The sequence below is a fragment of the Trichophyton benhamiae genome (assembly GCF_000151125.1).
Source record: "Trichophyton benhamiae CBS 112371 chromosome Unknown Abenha-G-c-208f01.r1, whole genome shotgun sequence".
Classification (NCBI taxonomy): Eukaryota; Fungi; Ascomycota; class Eurotiomycetes; order Onygenales; family Arthrodermataceae; genus Trichophyton; species Trichophyton benhamiae.
In genome coordinates this window covers 17,249-32,146 of record NW_003315095.1, presented here as the reverse complement: position 1 = coordinate 32,146, position 14,898 = coordinate 17,249, and the positions used below count along the sequence as shown (strand labels likewise).

At 48.1% G+C, this 14,898-nt stretch overlaps 5 protein-coding genes across 5 annotated transcripts; 3 read left to right on the top strand and 2 right to left on the bottom strand.

The window, feature by feature from the left end:
* Positions 1-794: 794 nt before the first annotated feature.
* On the top strand, positions 795-3,118 carry ARB_01272 (HLH transcription factor (PalcA), putative; the record flags this gene model as incomplete). Its single annotated transcript, XM_003012267.1, has 3 exons — positions 795-1,379; positions 1,467-2,466; positions 2,547-3,118. The coding sequence occupies 3 exons, from the start codon at positions 795-797 to the stop codon at positions 3,116-3,118; spliced, it is 2,157 nt and encodes a 718-aa protein (XP_003012313.1).
* Positions 3,119-4,881: 1,763 nt separating this feature from the next.
* On the top strand, positions 4,882-5,724 carry ARB_01271 (uncharacterized protein; the record flags this gene model as incomplete). Its single annotated transcript, XM_003012266.1, has 1 exon — positions 4,882-5,724. The coding sequence occupies one exon, from the start codon at positions 4,882-4,884 to the stop codon at positions 5,722-5,724; it is 843 nt and encodes a 280-aa protein (XP_003012312.1).
* A 1,216-nt stretch (positions 5,725-6,940) lies between these two features.
* Positions 6,941-8,227, bottom strand: ARB_01270 (ankyrin repeat protein; the record flags this gene model as incomplete). Its single annotated transcript, XM_003012265.1, has 1 exon — positions 6,941-8,227. One exon carries the CDS (start codon positions 8,225-8,227, stop codon positions 6,941-6,943), a length of 1,287 nt encoding a protein of 428 aa, XP_003012311.1.
* Positions 8,228-9,219: 992 nt separating this feature from the next.
* On the bottom strand, positions 9,220-12,063 carry ARB_01269 (aspartate-tRNA ligase, putative; the record flags this gene model as incomplete). Its single annotated transcript, XM_003012264.1, has 1 exon — positions 9,220-12,063. The coding sequence occupies one exon, from the start codon at positions 12,061-12,063 to the stop codon at positions 9,220-9,222; it is 2,844 nt and encodes a 947-aa protein (XP_003012310.1).
* A 1,258-nt stretch (positions 12,064-13,321) lies between these two features.
* ARB_01268 (carboxylesterase, putative) lies at positions 13,322-14,539 on the top strand (the record flags this gene model as incomplete). Its single annotated transcript, XM_003012263.1, has 1 exon — positions 13,322-14,539. The coding sequence occupies one exon, from the start codon at positions 13,322-13,324 to the stop codon at positions 14,537-14,539; it is 1,218 nt and encodes a 405-aa protein (XP_003012309.1).
* Between the last annotated feature and the right edge of the window lie 359 nt (positions 14,540-14,898).

Sequence of the window (14,898 nt, the reverse complement as noted above, 5' to 3'; positions counted from 1 at the left end):
ACGGGGAGGCCCTCGTCCGACGGTGAGCGTTCTTGAACACCTTCGAAACATTTTCTGGCCAGCAACGTTTGGCCTCCTGCTGTCCAGCACCGTAGACGAGCTTGACGACCCATGACAAGGCAGACTGAACAGTTCATCTCCTGTTCGTCCTGCATCTTCGCGTCTTTGCAGCGGAATCCTTGAGCTGAGGTTGCTTTTTCCGTCTCTGGCTAGGCCTGATCGGGAAATTGACTGGGCTCTGCCATGTGACTTGCCCATCACAGCCTAGCGCCCTAGCCGGCGCTTGTACCCTAAAGTATCTTTGCCGCGGACTCTCTATGTGGAAATACCTAAAAATACCTTTACCCGACCCGCTTATCTAATTTGCAGTCCCTCTCGCCTATTGTCGCCCGTTTCTTTTCCCTCGAGGACCTTTTCTTCTTCGCCTTCACTCCGTCGCCAGGCCTGCTGCGACGTTTCTGCATATCCATATCTCGCCGTCTCGCCCGTCTTTTCTCGCTCTGCTTGCCTCTTCTCTGTCGTGTGCCCATCGCTGCGTCCATTGGACATATATCGAACGGACACTCGATCGCACAGAACAGTTGCTGTGAAGCAGCTCGCACATCCCAACCCCCGCAGAGATTACCGTACGTCCGCAGTGTAAGAACGAGACCCCTCCAAAAACACCTTTGGACCAGGAGCATTAAAACCCGACCTCGACGAAGCGCGCTGCTTCAATACACACCTACCTACCGTCGCATCGCATGAAACTTAGAGTATCAGTCTGTTAAGCGAAGAGACCGAGAGCTCTTGAGATGAATCAAGATCCGTCTCTGCCGTCATGGCCAGAGCACGTCCCTGATGAAGCTGCCGCAGCCATGATCCCTACCACGGCAGAGGACTATACCAGTCTTCTCGATTTCAACTTTGACCTTGCCGAATTTGATGGTGGTAATAATGGTGAGCGTCAGAACCAGAATATGGTGACGACGGCGCCGCCACTTGTCTCAACGACCGGAATGCAGGATATTAGTGGGTTGACTTCGATGGAACATATCAACACCAGCCAACCCCTACAAGAGCAGCAGCAGCATTATCCAACCTCAGTCACAATGGCAGGAAGCGAACCTGTGACGCCAATGGAGATACAAGGCTCCAATTCAATGCAGCAGCAGCAGCAGCAGCAGCAGCAGCACTTTTATATGAAGCAGCATCACCAGCAGCAACAACAGCAGCACTCTCAAAATGCTTATAATTCAAATTATGGCCAGCGTCAGTCGTTTGTTCCACCAACGCCTGATAGCGCCGATATGCACGGTGGATCGCATAACTATAACCTCCGCCTCGAGACTGGACACCAGCGAGGATATGAACCATTTACCAGAGGACTGGAAGATCAGGTAAGTTCATCCACTTATCTCTATTAAAAATGTTACTCTACTTCAAGCTATCTCGTCCATGGAACCAACAACTAACATACTATCTAGAGCTCATTTACTCCTCTCATGTCACCAGCCATGACCCCGTTAGAACATCAGCTAAGGTTCCCTGAATACACCACTCCGGGGGAGTATCTGAGCCCACTTACATCCCCAGCTTTGGAGGCACGGCAATCAAACGGAGCCGGTTTTAATTTTCCCAATGGCTCACATATGGACTATGGTTCCATGTTGTCATCGCCGACCGACATTTCGCATCAACATCCGGCAACAACGGGCCCATTAACGAACTCTCCGAAGCTCATTCAGAAACAACGACGCAAGTCTCAGGCCTCTAGACTATCACGACAGTCTCCCTTGGTGAGACCTCAAAACGGTCGTTCGCGACCGCAGACTGAAGCTGAAGCCCGCGCGAGAGCGAAAAAGCTCTCGGCTCAGGCCGCTGCTAACAGAACTTCAAATTCGCGCAATTCCAGCAGCAATGAAGGATCCGGTCTAGACTCTGTCTCGCCTGAGCCACTTACGGAGCCGCTGATGCCACCACCCGCTTTACCAAGATCTGGAAAATCGCCATACATGGGTGCCCAAGATCAACCCACTACCATGAGCGAAGTAGCAACTCCGGCTACCCTCATGAAATTACAAAAGCAGCAAATCTCACCTGGCATGGATGGAGAGTTCTCTAGGAATGGAACGGTTGTTGTCGGGTCGGCACCAGAGGAGCACATGGAGGACATATCACTCCCTGAACCTGCTTCGCTCCAGGGAGTGCCAAGTGGTGAAAGCACGCCGACCATCCACGCCAAACTGCCGCACACTATAAAACCGCGCACTGAATCGATATCGGAACTAAAAGGGACAAGCTCCGTTACCCCAAGCCCTATAATAAAAGCAAAAGGATCACCCAGCGGCCCGGTTGGTCTCAAGCGATCCGATTCGAAACAGAGTTCTCGAGTGACAAAGAAACGCCAGGGAATGAGCGCTGCCCAGAGTCCAGCACTGAGACCAAAAATTAGTCCGAGCATACAACCTCTCATTCGTGCTGACGGTACTACTACTCTTACCCTTTCTTATTCCCACTATTTTATATATATGCTGCTTTTCATTCCTTGTACTGACTTTAAACAGGTGTATCAAGCGAAACCTCGGCTTTACATCTTGCCTCAAAATCAAATTACCAACATATTCTTGAAGGTACACTCCTACCAGGAGTAACGTACCCAGAAGCCCTTGCCGAGAATCTAAGCTCCAAGAGAACAAACCATAAACTTGCTGAGCAAGGTCGCCGAAATCGCATAAATTCCGCCCTCAAAGAGATTGAAAGCTTATTACCAACTTCATTAACTCACAGAGCCAAGGAAAAGGAGCAAAATAAAGATTCCGCTGATGGTTCCTCGACTGGTGTTTCGAAGGTCCCCGATAAACCTTCTACGAATCAGCCCATCAGCAAGGCGAGCACAGTTGAAATGGCTATCGTTTATATCAAGGCATTGAAACAAGAACTAGAAGACACCAAGGCCAAGCTCAAGGCGGCAGAATCAAAATCCTGCAATGAGTCTCCTTGTCATATTCCTGCGCAAGCTCCTGTTCCTGCGTCAGGCTCTGAATCAAATTCATTGCAGATCTCTGATGCCCAAGTTGAAAAGCAAGATACCATGAGTGGAGTCACTGCCGCTGATACCAACCCAGGATCAACATAAGTCAACCGCCATACCCAGGGATAGGTTTTTGTTTTTGTCAGTTCATTTCGCTCAAGCATATTTGCTCCAAGCTGGCTGCTTTCTACTCCACATGCTCGTCTACTTTCTTTGGCACCTCTCTTAATGTGACCTCCGACCATCTCGTTTAAACACATAAGAATTCTATTTATAATCCAAGGGATATGGATATGATTCTTTTATTCACCACACTTACTATATCCCACGCTACACATTTTGATTTTTATGCCTCTCAATGTCCTTTCGATGTCCCTGCATGTTTCGCGTCTTCTGTAAATATATATATCTCAGTTCTCGCCAAGGACTCAGACCAAGATCTTCCTTCACTAGAAAGATCTCGGGACTAAATACCTCTGCCGTTGCAGGTGGCAATGAACTTTTCCTTTTTCTCCTTTCAATGTGGTGGTGGACGGTGCATACACGCTGGTTTTATATAGTTTAATTTTCTTTTCCAGTTGGAGGAGCTTTGTACATACTTTTTGAGTTTTGTCTTTTGCTTTTTGCCGTCACATCTTTCTGTCATTTTTCTTTCACGCCTTTTTCTTGATTACTATCCATGGTGGTGGGGTTGAGCGGCTGTCTGATAAGTTCATATATATACGGCGGCCCAGTTCAATCCGACCTTTACCTGCATATTGTCGCGCCCAATATTCTGTCTATAACTAGTTACGTGTATCTAGCAACGTGTTATCCTGTTACCTGAAATGCTTGTGCTCGCTGAATACAAAATATCACTGATTACCCAGAATTCTCTAAAAACAAAAAACAAAAGAAAAATGTATTTTTTTTTTTTTTTTTCTTCTAGACGTAAACACTGCGAGATATCCGTGTCGATAGTGGCGAACCAGTAGTTTTGATTTGGTCCGATTGTCCTTGATTGCTTCTACCAGGGGGTTGAAACCTTAGTTAAGGATGAGAGCCGGGACCAAATCCGCACATTCACTCTCCCAAGAATGAAAATATGTTACGGCGGGAAAAGAGGCAAGTGAACTTGCCACAGCTGCATCTCTTGGAATAGCCAACTCCAGAACTAGGGTGCTGTCCCGCCGGTTATGAGCGAAAATTCCGACTTGACGTTTAGCATGCTCGACATCACTACCCCCTTGTATCTATCCACTTAGCTAACAGTTTTCAGCGTTTGGCCGCTCCATGTTAACTCCTAGAGCCAGCAAACTAAGACGGACACTACGGATTACTTCGATAATGGTAAGCTAAAGAATGAACGTTCACTCGGGAGACAATACACAGGGTTTTTGCAAATATATACGGAATAAACACTAGTGAAGTAGTTAACTAACGTAACCCACCAATCAACAAGCACTATTAACTAGTTATTTAACGAACACACAACTGAAAATTTACACTCCCACTATCCACTATCTATAAATATTTATAAAATAGCTAATAAAGTAGTAATTAAGGTAATGTAGTATTAAGAGCTAAAAGCTATATCTATTTATTAAAAGAAACTACTCACTACTTAGGAAGAAGCTCTTTTACAATATATTAAGAAGCTAGCTAAATAAAACCTTACTTCTATACTTTGAATTATTTATAACCTTATTTATAAGCTTATAAAAGAGCCAAAGGCACGAATAAAAATAAATTATCTCCAACCACATATTTATCTACATATGTACAATACCCCTAGTGCAAACTGAAGTTATTTCTCGTTCTGAGAACAGATAGAGGGAGAGAGATTAAATAAAAGAAAATAAGGGGAAAAAAAGGCATAGAAGAATATCATGACTCTTCCTCCCCAAAGCGTGGACAATTTCCTGCGGCAGCTGCAACTCGGATTTGAAAAGTGCCACCCCAGGGATAGTGAGGCTGAAGCTGCCCTAAGCTGCTTGCCTAAAGACACTCCTGTCTTTAAATATGAAAGCGCGTCTCAGATGGAAACCGCAGCCCGCTCTGTTGATAATGGGAGCGGCGGGTACTGCGTATTCTATAATGTTGTGGACGGCCTCATCCTCCTTAACACAAAACAAAAACGCATTAGAAAGAGGGAATATTTTCCAATCTCCAGACTACTGGTTGCAAAAATGCTGTCAGAGCCACATGAAGTAGCCACAGAATGGCTTCATGATGAATTGGTAGTCAAAATCTCATCAATGGGCATGAGGTTTCATGCATATCTCGTGAGCATTGGCTCTACAACTATTGAGCACAAGGAGCCCGACTACTCCGCCCGGCCGCGTAATCTTCCCCTAGGGAGGACTCGCAAATGGCCAACCCTCGTTGTGGAAACGGGGAAATCACAAAGCCATAGTGACCTTGACAGGGTGGCAAGACGGTGGATTCAGAAATCCGCTGGCGATGTAAAGATAGTCCTTACTATCCAAGTATCTCGAACCGAACTCACAATTCGAAGATATGGTCGCTCTGGAATCACAAGGGCGACAATACCCCAAACTATTACTATCGAGAAACGCGGGCAGAACAGCCCTATTCATATTGTCGGCAATCCTTTAATTATTCCCTTTGCTGATCTCTTCCTTCGAACCGCGATTAGAAACCAGGGTGATATTATATTTAATAATACCGAGTTAGAGGAGTTGGCCAAACTTGTTTGGGAATCCTTCTAAATCTCTTCTTTTAGGGGGCATACAGTATTGGGATTTGTATGCCAGCCGGGGTAGGCTGGCGACCCGGCAACCACCGGCGAGAACCGACACTTCTACGCAGTGCTGGTGACTAGTATGCATGTTGAAAACACGCAGAAGCAAAGATCGATTCAAAATATCAAACTGGCTGATCACCGTTGATTCAGAGGTATTGGTGCCCCCTTTTGAGGCCGATTTATTTTATTCCGTCTCTCTAACGGTGCGTAAATCTAGACTAAGAACGGCTAGTTATAAGGTGATATAGCAAGCGAATCATTTGCTACATTTTTGCTAACGCTCCTCTTACTGCAGAGCACGGATAGATACAATGGCGAAAATTTCGCAATAGAAAGCTGGACCCATAAGTAACTCAATCCAAAGCCCTCGCTATTCTATTATATAACTAGTTAACTAACTTAACCGTTATAATAGCACCCACTGTTTTAGCAATAGGCTAGGCAAGTTCGAAGAGACTTATTGATCGAGGGAGAACTAATAGATATCCAATAACGCGACAAATATCGGCTCTCTTGCTGCCCTTACGAAGGGTCTATTGATGATATGGCCCTGCGAAGCTCTGTTAGGTTACGTTGTAAGTGACTCCTGAATAGAACCAAATACACCATGGTAAAGTTTGATTGTGAAACAGACTAGTTATTACTACAGTTGAGAGACATCTTTGTTCTAGCCGTCGTCGACCCAACTATATTCCCAATTTAGCCGCCGAGACGACCGGCTCAGCGGGTGTCTTTGGCTCAAGTTGTTCTCCAAATCGTTGCGGCCGTCACAGTACTATATCGAACATACTCAGAATTTGATGGAGTCTTCTCTGCCAAAAACCTCGCGGAGGTTGAATTTGGCTTCAAAGAGGTCCAGCGACTCGGAGCTCTGGCTTGGCAGGCCATTGGCGCAAGTCTACCAGTGAACCATCATTGGAACTCCATCCGGAGTCAACGAAAATCACTATTCATTCCTGCTGATAGTATAATTTTGAAGGGGGTGGATATATGGGCCCAATTCGTTCTTGGGGACTTGGAAACCATACAGAGCGGGATCTAGATCCTAGCTATAACACTACTCCTCACTTCACAACTCCAACCGACCAGAATCTTCATGGCTCGAGAGAAGTATACCATAATTTATTCCATTGTGGTTGTCATTTATTTGATAGAAGAAGAAGATAAGCCGCAGAAAATATTCATTTAGTGAAAGTACCGTAACGGTCCAGGAGTTCTACCATATGGAAGTTATTTCTCTCAACAGCTGTGTTAAGGGCCCGACTGAGGCACAGTTTCCACTGAGGTGTTTTTAATCCGGCCTGCTCTGTAGTTCTCTTCAACAACACCTCCAATGTGGGGACACTGCCATTGATGACGGCTAACTCTATCAAGTTGGGAAAATCTCTAGATATATTGACTTCGAAACTGTCCAGTAGGAAAGATAGCAGGGTATCATTGCAATATTTGATAGCGGCTTTAAGGACCGATTTGGGAGAATCAACTGGAAGGCGTATGGAGTCCTGAGTGAGTAAATAGTCCATGAAGTCCATAGTAGTTTGACCATATGGCTCAACAAATTCCCAGGCTAAAGAGGTGTTGCCAGTTCTCGCTCCCACCTTGAGAGTTGAAAGTAGCAAAGCAATCGGTATATGACTGCTTCTACTGGGAAAAGGGCTCGTCCCTAAGCATAACCGAATATTTCCACTGAGGTGTTCGTTTAGAATCAGCCTAGAAATCCCGAAGTGCCTCCGAGATGCCGTTTCAAGAAAAACATAAGGGAAATATCGACTGGTAAGTGTTGCTCCGGCTGCTAGCAATATCCTAACTGTTGTTTCATGGCCTTGAAGCATAGCCGCATGAATGGGTAAATCGCGGTCATATGGTAATGTGCGTCGACCAACATCCGCGCCACGAAGGAGCAATTGAGTGACCAGCTCATTTTCTCCAACAGACGAGGCCGCGAATAAGGCTGCATGGTCGCTGTTGGCTCCATTCTGCAACATCGATTCCACAATCCTGCTACTGCCACCTAGCCCGGCACCCATGATAGGGGAGAATATCGTGTCATGGCAAGCTTGAACATCAGCTCCACGGCGTATCAATTTATTCACCATGGCTTCATGCCCACCAACGGCTGCAACGTAAAGAGCTGGAGCCCCCACTCTGTCAGTCGAGTTGGGATCGAATTTGTCAAGAAATATGTCGAATATTTCCTCTTCTCCTTTTTTAATGGATGCTATCAATGCATTCCCATGCCGTTTGGAAGCTTGGTGGATATTCGCCCCGTATTCCAGTAAAACCTTCACTGTTTCTGCATCACCAGACTCGATTGCGTAGGCCAGCGGATATTCTGTCCCCTTAGGGGAGAAGTTTGCATCAATTCCAGTCCGCAAGAGTAGTTTTGCTTCGTCATGGTTTCCACGTCGAGCTGCTAACTGGAGTGCAGTTTGTGATGCTGCACCTGCACCAGCAAGTTCTATTGCCATTGATGGAATCTTCTAACTATTGTTCAATGTTAGCACTCGTAGGGTAAACAAAGTATATAGCATTGAATCTCACTTTGGCCTTGGAAGATGATGGTTTAATCAGACGTGCAATAATGGTAGAGGTTCCGAAGCTGACTTCAAATGTTCATTCTCTCACAAAGAATGTAAAGGTGGGAGACATGGTAGAAGAATAGAGCCTTACCACGCCAACTAGTTATATATGATCGAAAATATTAATATAGCCTTGTGTATGTCTAACTACCTTGCAGTGAAATTATGCATATCGAATCCTCATCGCTCAAAATTTCCGAAAAAGTTGGGAGCATTCGCATTGTGTTTTCATAACTAAGCATGAAGGATTTCGTATGGATAAAAAGATCATTGTCGATACTTATTTCTTCTCGGTAGGGCCGGTGTCGCCTGTGTATCTCTCGGGAAGGCCTAAGTTCACCGTTTATCGAGAAACTATCCTGGGATGTGCCGGAGTGTGACCCATATGGGGAATGCCGATGGTGTCGATAAGGCTTACTTGGACGTCGTTACGAGTATACGTTCGAACAAGCAAATTGTATCTGGGGGCCATTTCCCCCTGTCAGCCTCTCTGGCCCTTGGTGCGACTGGACTTCCTTTCAGTGTCGTATCCTGGTCTTTCAAAGGACTTGAATGGTAACTATGGATCGTCGTCGTTTATCCGGTCCATCCATAAAATGCAAGGCCTCCCAAGGCTGGCTTGCCATTCTAGACTATACTTAACACGACAAGGGTCTCAACGTATAGCCAGGGCTACCAGTATATTGACCGAGCGGACGAGATATCAAAACTGGAACTGGTTCGGGATGTCGTCAGCATGTAAGAAGCGTAACTCATTAGCAATTATTCCATACAAAATTTGTTTATTTCAAATCTTTACAATTTATTCACATGTAAAAACCAAAAAAGAAGCCCCCAAAAAATGGAAGGGTGAGTGGAAAGGTATAGAATATCAAATGAAGTTAATCCTCGAAAAAGTTCAAAATCGCTTTGATTCCCTTGGTACCCAGCCCATGGCGTGGGTAAGCGATATAAACGGGCTCTTCGTGCGCTCCAAGTTTAGCCCTGAACTCCGTCTTCCGAGTTAACTTGAACTGCTTGACAATGGTATCATATGTGTGCTGCAGCACCTTCGCCTTGACGCTGCTCAGATTATGACCAGGAATTAGATGCGGAATAGCACCACCGCCGAATGTAAGGGACTTCACACCCGAGCTTGCAGCGGATTGAATAGCGTGAGTTATGATATATTCGATTGAACCGGATGGGGAGCCAGGGAAATCTAGACTGTATTTAACCTGCATGCCATGACGAGGAGCCAGCTGCGCAAGGGCGACGAAAGAACAGATTTTGCCCTCGCTATCAGTTGCATAGAAGTATCGACGATGAGTATGGTCGCGCCACGGGGTGATTTCAGAAAGATGGATCTGAGTGCCTTTCCTATTGTTCTTCCAGTCCTCTATTCGAGCATTTATCTTCTCCTTAATGTCATCTGGGACGGGTTCGCCGGGAGTAATCGCGTGAATCCTGATGCCTTCGTGTTCAGCCCGGCGAATCTTGCGGGCTATTTCACCGTCTGATGCGGCACGGTTGCGCTGAGGGTCAACTCGTTCTTCAGCAACACATGAAAGACTTCGCCAACCCAGGTGTTCACCGAGTATTTCTTCAACGTCGGCAGAGCATAGGATCCAGATTGGTCTGAGATTTGTTTCCTTTTTCAGCCATTGGAGGAAAGATACGACAATGCGACGGTACTGGGATGTATCGCAAAGGGGGTCTCCAGCGATAACTGCATATCCATGCGAAGGTACGTAGGAAACCGCAGCACCTGTGGTATAGTCCCGCCAAATCTTATATCTATCGTCGAGCCATGAGGTAGACGTAGAATCTCCATAATTGGCAATAAGATCTTGCAACGCCTGTAACTTTCGAGTGGGATCAACCGGTGCATTGCGAGGCTTGTTTTCGTCTTGCCATGGAGGGTGGAGGGTTGATGCCTCTGGATGGCGGAGAGTGACAGGCTGCTCATGACGAGGGAAGCTCTTTGGGTCTCGGTGGAAAAGAGATCCCAGCCGGATGTTGCCGAGCTTCAGTATCAGCATCAAAAGTCTCTCTAAACCGATTCCAGCACCAGCATGCGGAGGAGCTCCCCACTTGAAGCCTTCCATGTACTCTTCCATGGTGGATGGGTCGATTCCAACTTCTCTCATTCGTTTGTCCAGTAGGTCAGGGTGATGGATACGCTGACCACCAGAAACTATCTCCTGTCCTCGAACGAATATATCAAACGACAAGGTGAATCTTTCATCATCCGGATGTGGCATAGCATAGAAAGGTCGGGCGGTTGCCGGAAACTTATCCAGGATATAGTAATCTGTATGGAACTTCTCCTTGACAAGTTCACCCAGCCTAATCTCATCCCGTGTGCCGAAGTCCTCAGTCTCTGATAGCTTGTTGCCATTCTCATCCACCCAGCCGGAGTCATTCAGCATTTTGACTCCATCAGCAAACGAAATAATAGGGGTTTCATCGAGCCAAACTAAATCCTCGGATGGGAAATGGTGCTTGATAACCTCTATCTCCAACCGATATTTTTCATAGATAGTTTTGAATATAGATTTAAGCACGCTGTCAAGGACTTCCAAGGCTTCATGATAATGCTCTTCGATGGCCATTTCGATATCCAATCCGGTATACTCCGTAAGATGTCTATGTGTGTTCGAGTTCTCTGCTCGAAAGACCGCGCCAATTTCGTAGACCCTCTCAAAATCCGATGCGATTGCCATCTGTTTCGCGAGCTGAGGACTCTGAGCCAGGAAAGCAGGGCGACCGAAATAGTTCACACCAAAGACGCTAGCTCCCGATTCTGTGGCAGCTGCTTGCAGCTTGGGGGAATGTATTTCAATGAAATTTTGGGCATCAAGGCAGGACCTGAACATAGTAGAAATGGCAGACTGAATTCTGAAGATAGACTGTGAGGTATCAGTGCGGAGATCGAGGATTCGGTTGGACAGCCTCGTGCGATCGGGTATCTTCTGGCGTACACCTTCCAGCCGCTCTTCATGGGCACCGGCAAGTTCGGCTTCATATACACTGAATGGCACTGGCTCCTCTCGGCGTACAGCAACATGGAGTTCTTCAATCTCGAGCTCGAGATTGTGAATCGTTGTTCCAAAGACAGGAACGTCTGGTGTCTTCAGACGTCCTTTCACCTTCAATATTGAGCCAACTGGAATGCGCTCAGCCCAATATATCATGTTCGCCGACCTCAACTTAGGCTCTGTATGTAGAACACCTTGTAAGGTATGCAGCTGCTGCCGGAATACTAGGAATGCAAACTTTGCGCCCATGCGACGAACAACATGTAGACGAGCACGGAATATCAGCTCCTGGCCCTTCATCTCGTCCGTGATGGACTCGAACTTGGTAAGATTCGCGCGCGGACGGTCTCTGGACTGCATCATCGGAAGATCACCGTATCTAGCCTTCATCTCCGGAGTATCATCATTGTTCTCTGCAGAGCCATCATTGCTGCCTTTGAATTCCGACCGCGTAGTGTCCATTGAGCCGTCTCTTGTCTCCGTGCTCAGTCTGGACCTGCTCTGCTCCTTTTTCTCGCGCCGTGCAGCACGCTTCTGTTCATTCTTGCTGGAGACACCGCTGTTATCATCACTGAAGTCATCGCTAGAGTAAACATATTCCTTCTCCTGAAGGAAAGCACCAAGATTTGAGCGACGGTGGGGGATCAAGTCAGATTCAGAGGCAGACTGCTTGATTTTCGATATCGCATCCCTGAGGGCCGACATTTTGAATATTGCGTTTCGTCGAAGGTAAGAGTTCTGGGGGTTTCAGTGACTGCTGCAACAAGCCAGCATTCACTCTCTTCGTCTTCTGGCAATTTTCAGGAGGGGACTGCCGCGGGGTCTCCGGGACGGATAAGTATCCAGAGGAGAGCGGTTTACCCCTGTTCGGAGTTATGACGTCCCAACACCAACGGATGCAGGGATTGGGTCACTGATTAGCGAATCTAAAGTCAAGGACGTTAGCTGCGTTAAGATAAAAGAGGCAGAAGTGAACGGCAGGGGGCGAGGAAGGCCTATAGTTATAGCCGTACGTACAGGCACTATCGGAAGCGAGGTAAGGGCGTCATCAACGACGCGATCTTCTCTGGGCCCACCGGCTACTGGGCGGGTGAGCTTTGTAATTGCTTTATGATGCAGAACCACGGAGAATCAGAGTATGTTTTCCTCCGTGATCCGAATAGCCTGTGATGTTGTTGCGACTGGGCTTGCCCTGCTGCCTGCCAGGAGTGACGGGGCGAGCAACTGTTCCGCTAAGGCCGTAGTTGCATCCATATATGTTGAGAGAACTAGCACAACCCGCAGCCCGTATCGGTTCGCGAGACAGTCATATAACCATTAACTAGTTATCTTCGAGAGGATCCTCGCTGTCCATCCAACGCCCTTGTGCGAGAGTAACGAGGCAGCAGCCAACCCCGGCCCTGCTAACTTTTTGCTCCTGTTCTGGCGGGCACAATAATAATCAGGGATATCGTAGTTAACCATGCGGACAGGCCGGCAAGCTTTGTGAGACGCACCAACGACGTCATATCAACCGGAAGAGTCGAGCCGCAAGGCCGAGCAAGGCAGAAGAAGAAATAATAAGAGAGTCAAGCATCCAGAAGCCATTATTAGCTAGTTAGTTATTATTATTATTATTATTACGGCCAGTCCGGAGCTGGTCACCGGCCGTAGAGGGAGCCGAATGTTCCTGCGTCTCGCCACAGAGGAGAGGGCGATTATTCTGTCCCTGAAGTCCGGGAGGACCAAGGCTGCTGCTCAGACGTGCGATCGAGGCATGAGACATCGACGGCGCGGCTAAGAATGACCAAGGCTCGTCTGTCTGCTGCTCGGCTGGTCGTCTTCTGGTCGGTTCTGGGGCCTTGTGCTGCTCGTCTGATGTCCTCTCGACCGGTGCCCGCGGTGCCTGTATAACTAACAACTGCACACATAAAAACACCTGGCGAAAGCGAGCCGACGTTCCTGATCCCAGGCCGAGACAATAATGGAACAGCGACCTCCTAACAGGGCCTGGATGCGGGTGCAGATAGTCATCTTGCGCTTTCTGATGCGCATCGGCATGGTCCTCCACGGCTATCCTCCGCCCCTACCACCACGCCCGTCCTTCGTTCGGACGCTGCCTCGACTGGACGGGCTCGACTCGCAGCGGGTGAAGCTGTACTTCTACACCCCCAAGCGGTACGCTGAGCAGAAGCGAGCCGGCCACCGGTACCCGGTCGTGGTCAACTTCCACGGCGGCGGGTTCTGCATCGGCACGGCGACGGACGACGCACGCTGGGCTCGCGCGGTGGTCGAAGGCGCCGACAGCGTCGTGGTGAGCGTGGAATACCGCCTGGCGCCCGAAGCGCCCTTTCCGGCTGCTGTGGACGACGGCGTCAGGGCCCTGCAGTATCTCGAGGACCATGCGGCCGAGCTGGCGCTGGATGTGTCGCGGGTCAGCCTGTCCGGCTTCTCGTCTGGCGGGAATCTCGCCTTCACCGTTCCCCTGCGCCGCCATCTGCTCCAGCAAGACTCGCTCCAGCCCTCGCCGGCGCCGTCGACGACGCTGACCCCCTACGAGACGCGAGACGGGAGCTCGATAAACCTGCATCTGTCGACGTTGTCGCAGTATCCCCCGGGCAGCACCAGCAGGCCGTCTGCCGCGAGGTCCCAGTCGGCACAGCATCTGCTTCGACAGACAAGCACGGCCACCACCGCGAACAACGGCAGTGACAGCAGCAATGATAACAGCCAGTCACAGACGCCTCGCTCGTCTCTGCGGATAATATCCATCATATCATGGTACCCGATAGTCGACTACGTCCTGCCCAGACACATACGCCGTGACAGAAGCGTCTTCCCGTCCAAGACGCTGCCGAAGTTCATGACCACCTTGTTCGACCACAGCTACATGCCTCATGAAGCCAGTAGACATCTGCCATACGCCTCGCCTTTACTGGCACCTCCTTCACTGCTAGCGGATGCTCTGCCCAAGGACATTTTTCTGTACGTCTGCGAGTGGGACATGCTGCTCCACGAAGGGCACGAGTTTGTGGAAAAGCTCAAGGACTGCGGAGGAGGCAAGGTTGTTCGGTCGATGATGATAGAGTCACAGAAACATGCATGGGATAAATCTGTCAATCCCCTTAGAGATCAGGAGAGTATAGATGTTTTTTACCGGACGGCGGCAGAGCAGCTAAGAGTGGCTAACGAACGGGCATAGGGAAGGAGGGCAGCATCTCTCAACCCACTCTTGTACGATATAAACTAGTATCTTCTTGCATTTGCATTTTTTCACCATGCAGTTAATCTACGACAGTTACGGCATCTTTTAGGATTATATTCGAGGGAAATATAGAAAACTTTTTATTTATGGTTTAGTTTCTCCTGCTTTTCACATAGATCAACTTTTCAAGGGTGATATCAAAGGCCAAATAAAAAGCCGCTTTTACGACGCCACACCAACCTAGACCCGGAAACCGATAAGATGGAGATTAAATAAAAGCAGACGGTAAGAGGACAGACTGTATTCCTGCCTCTGTCTCTAACATAGGCGGACAAAAGGGAATGGGTAGGTATGAA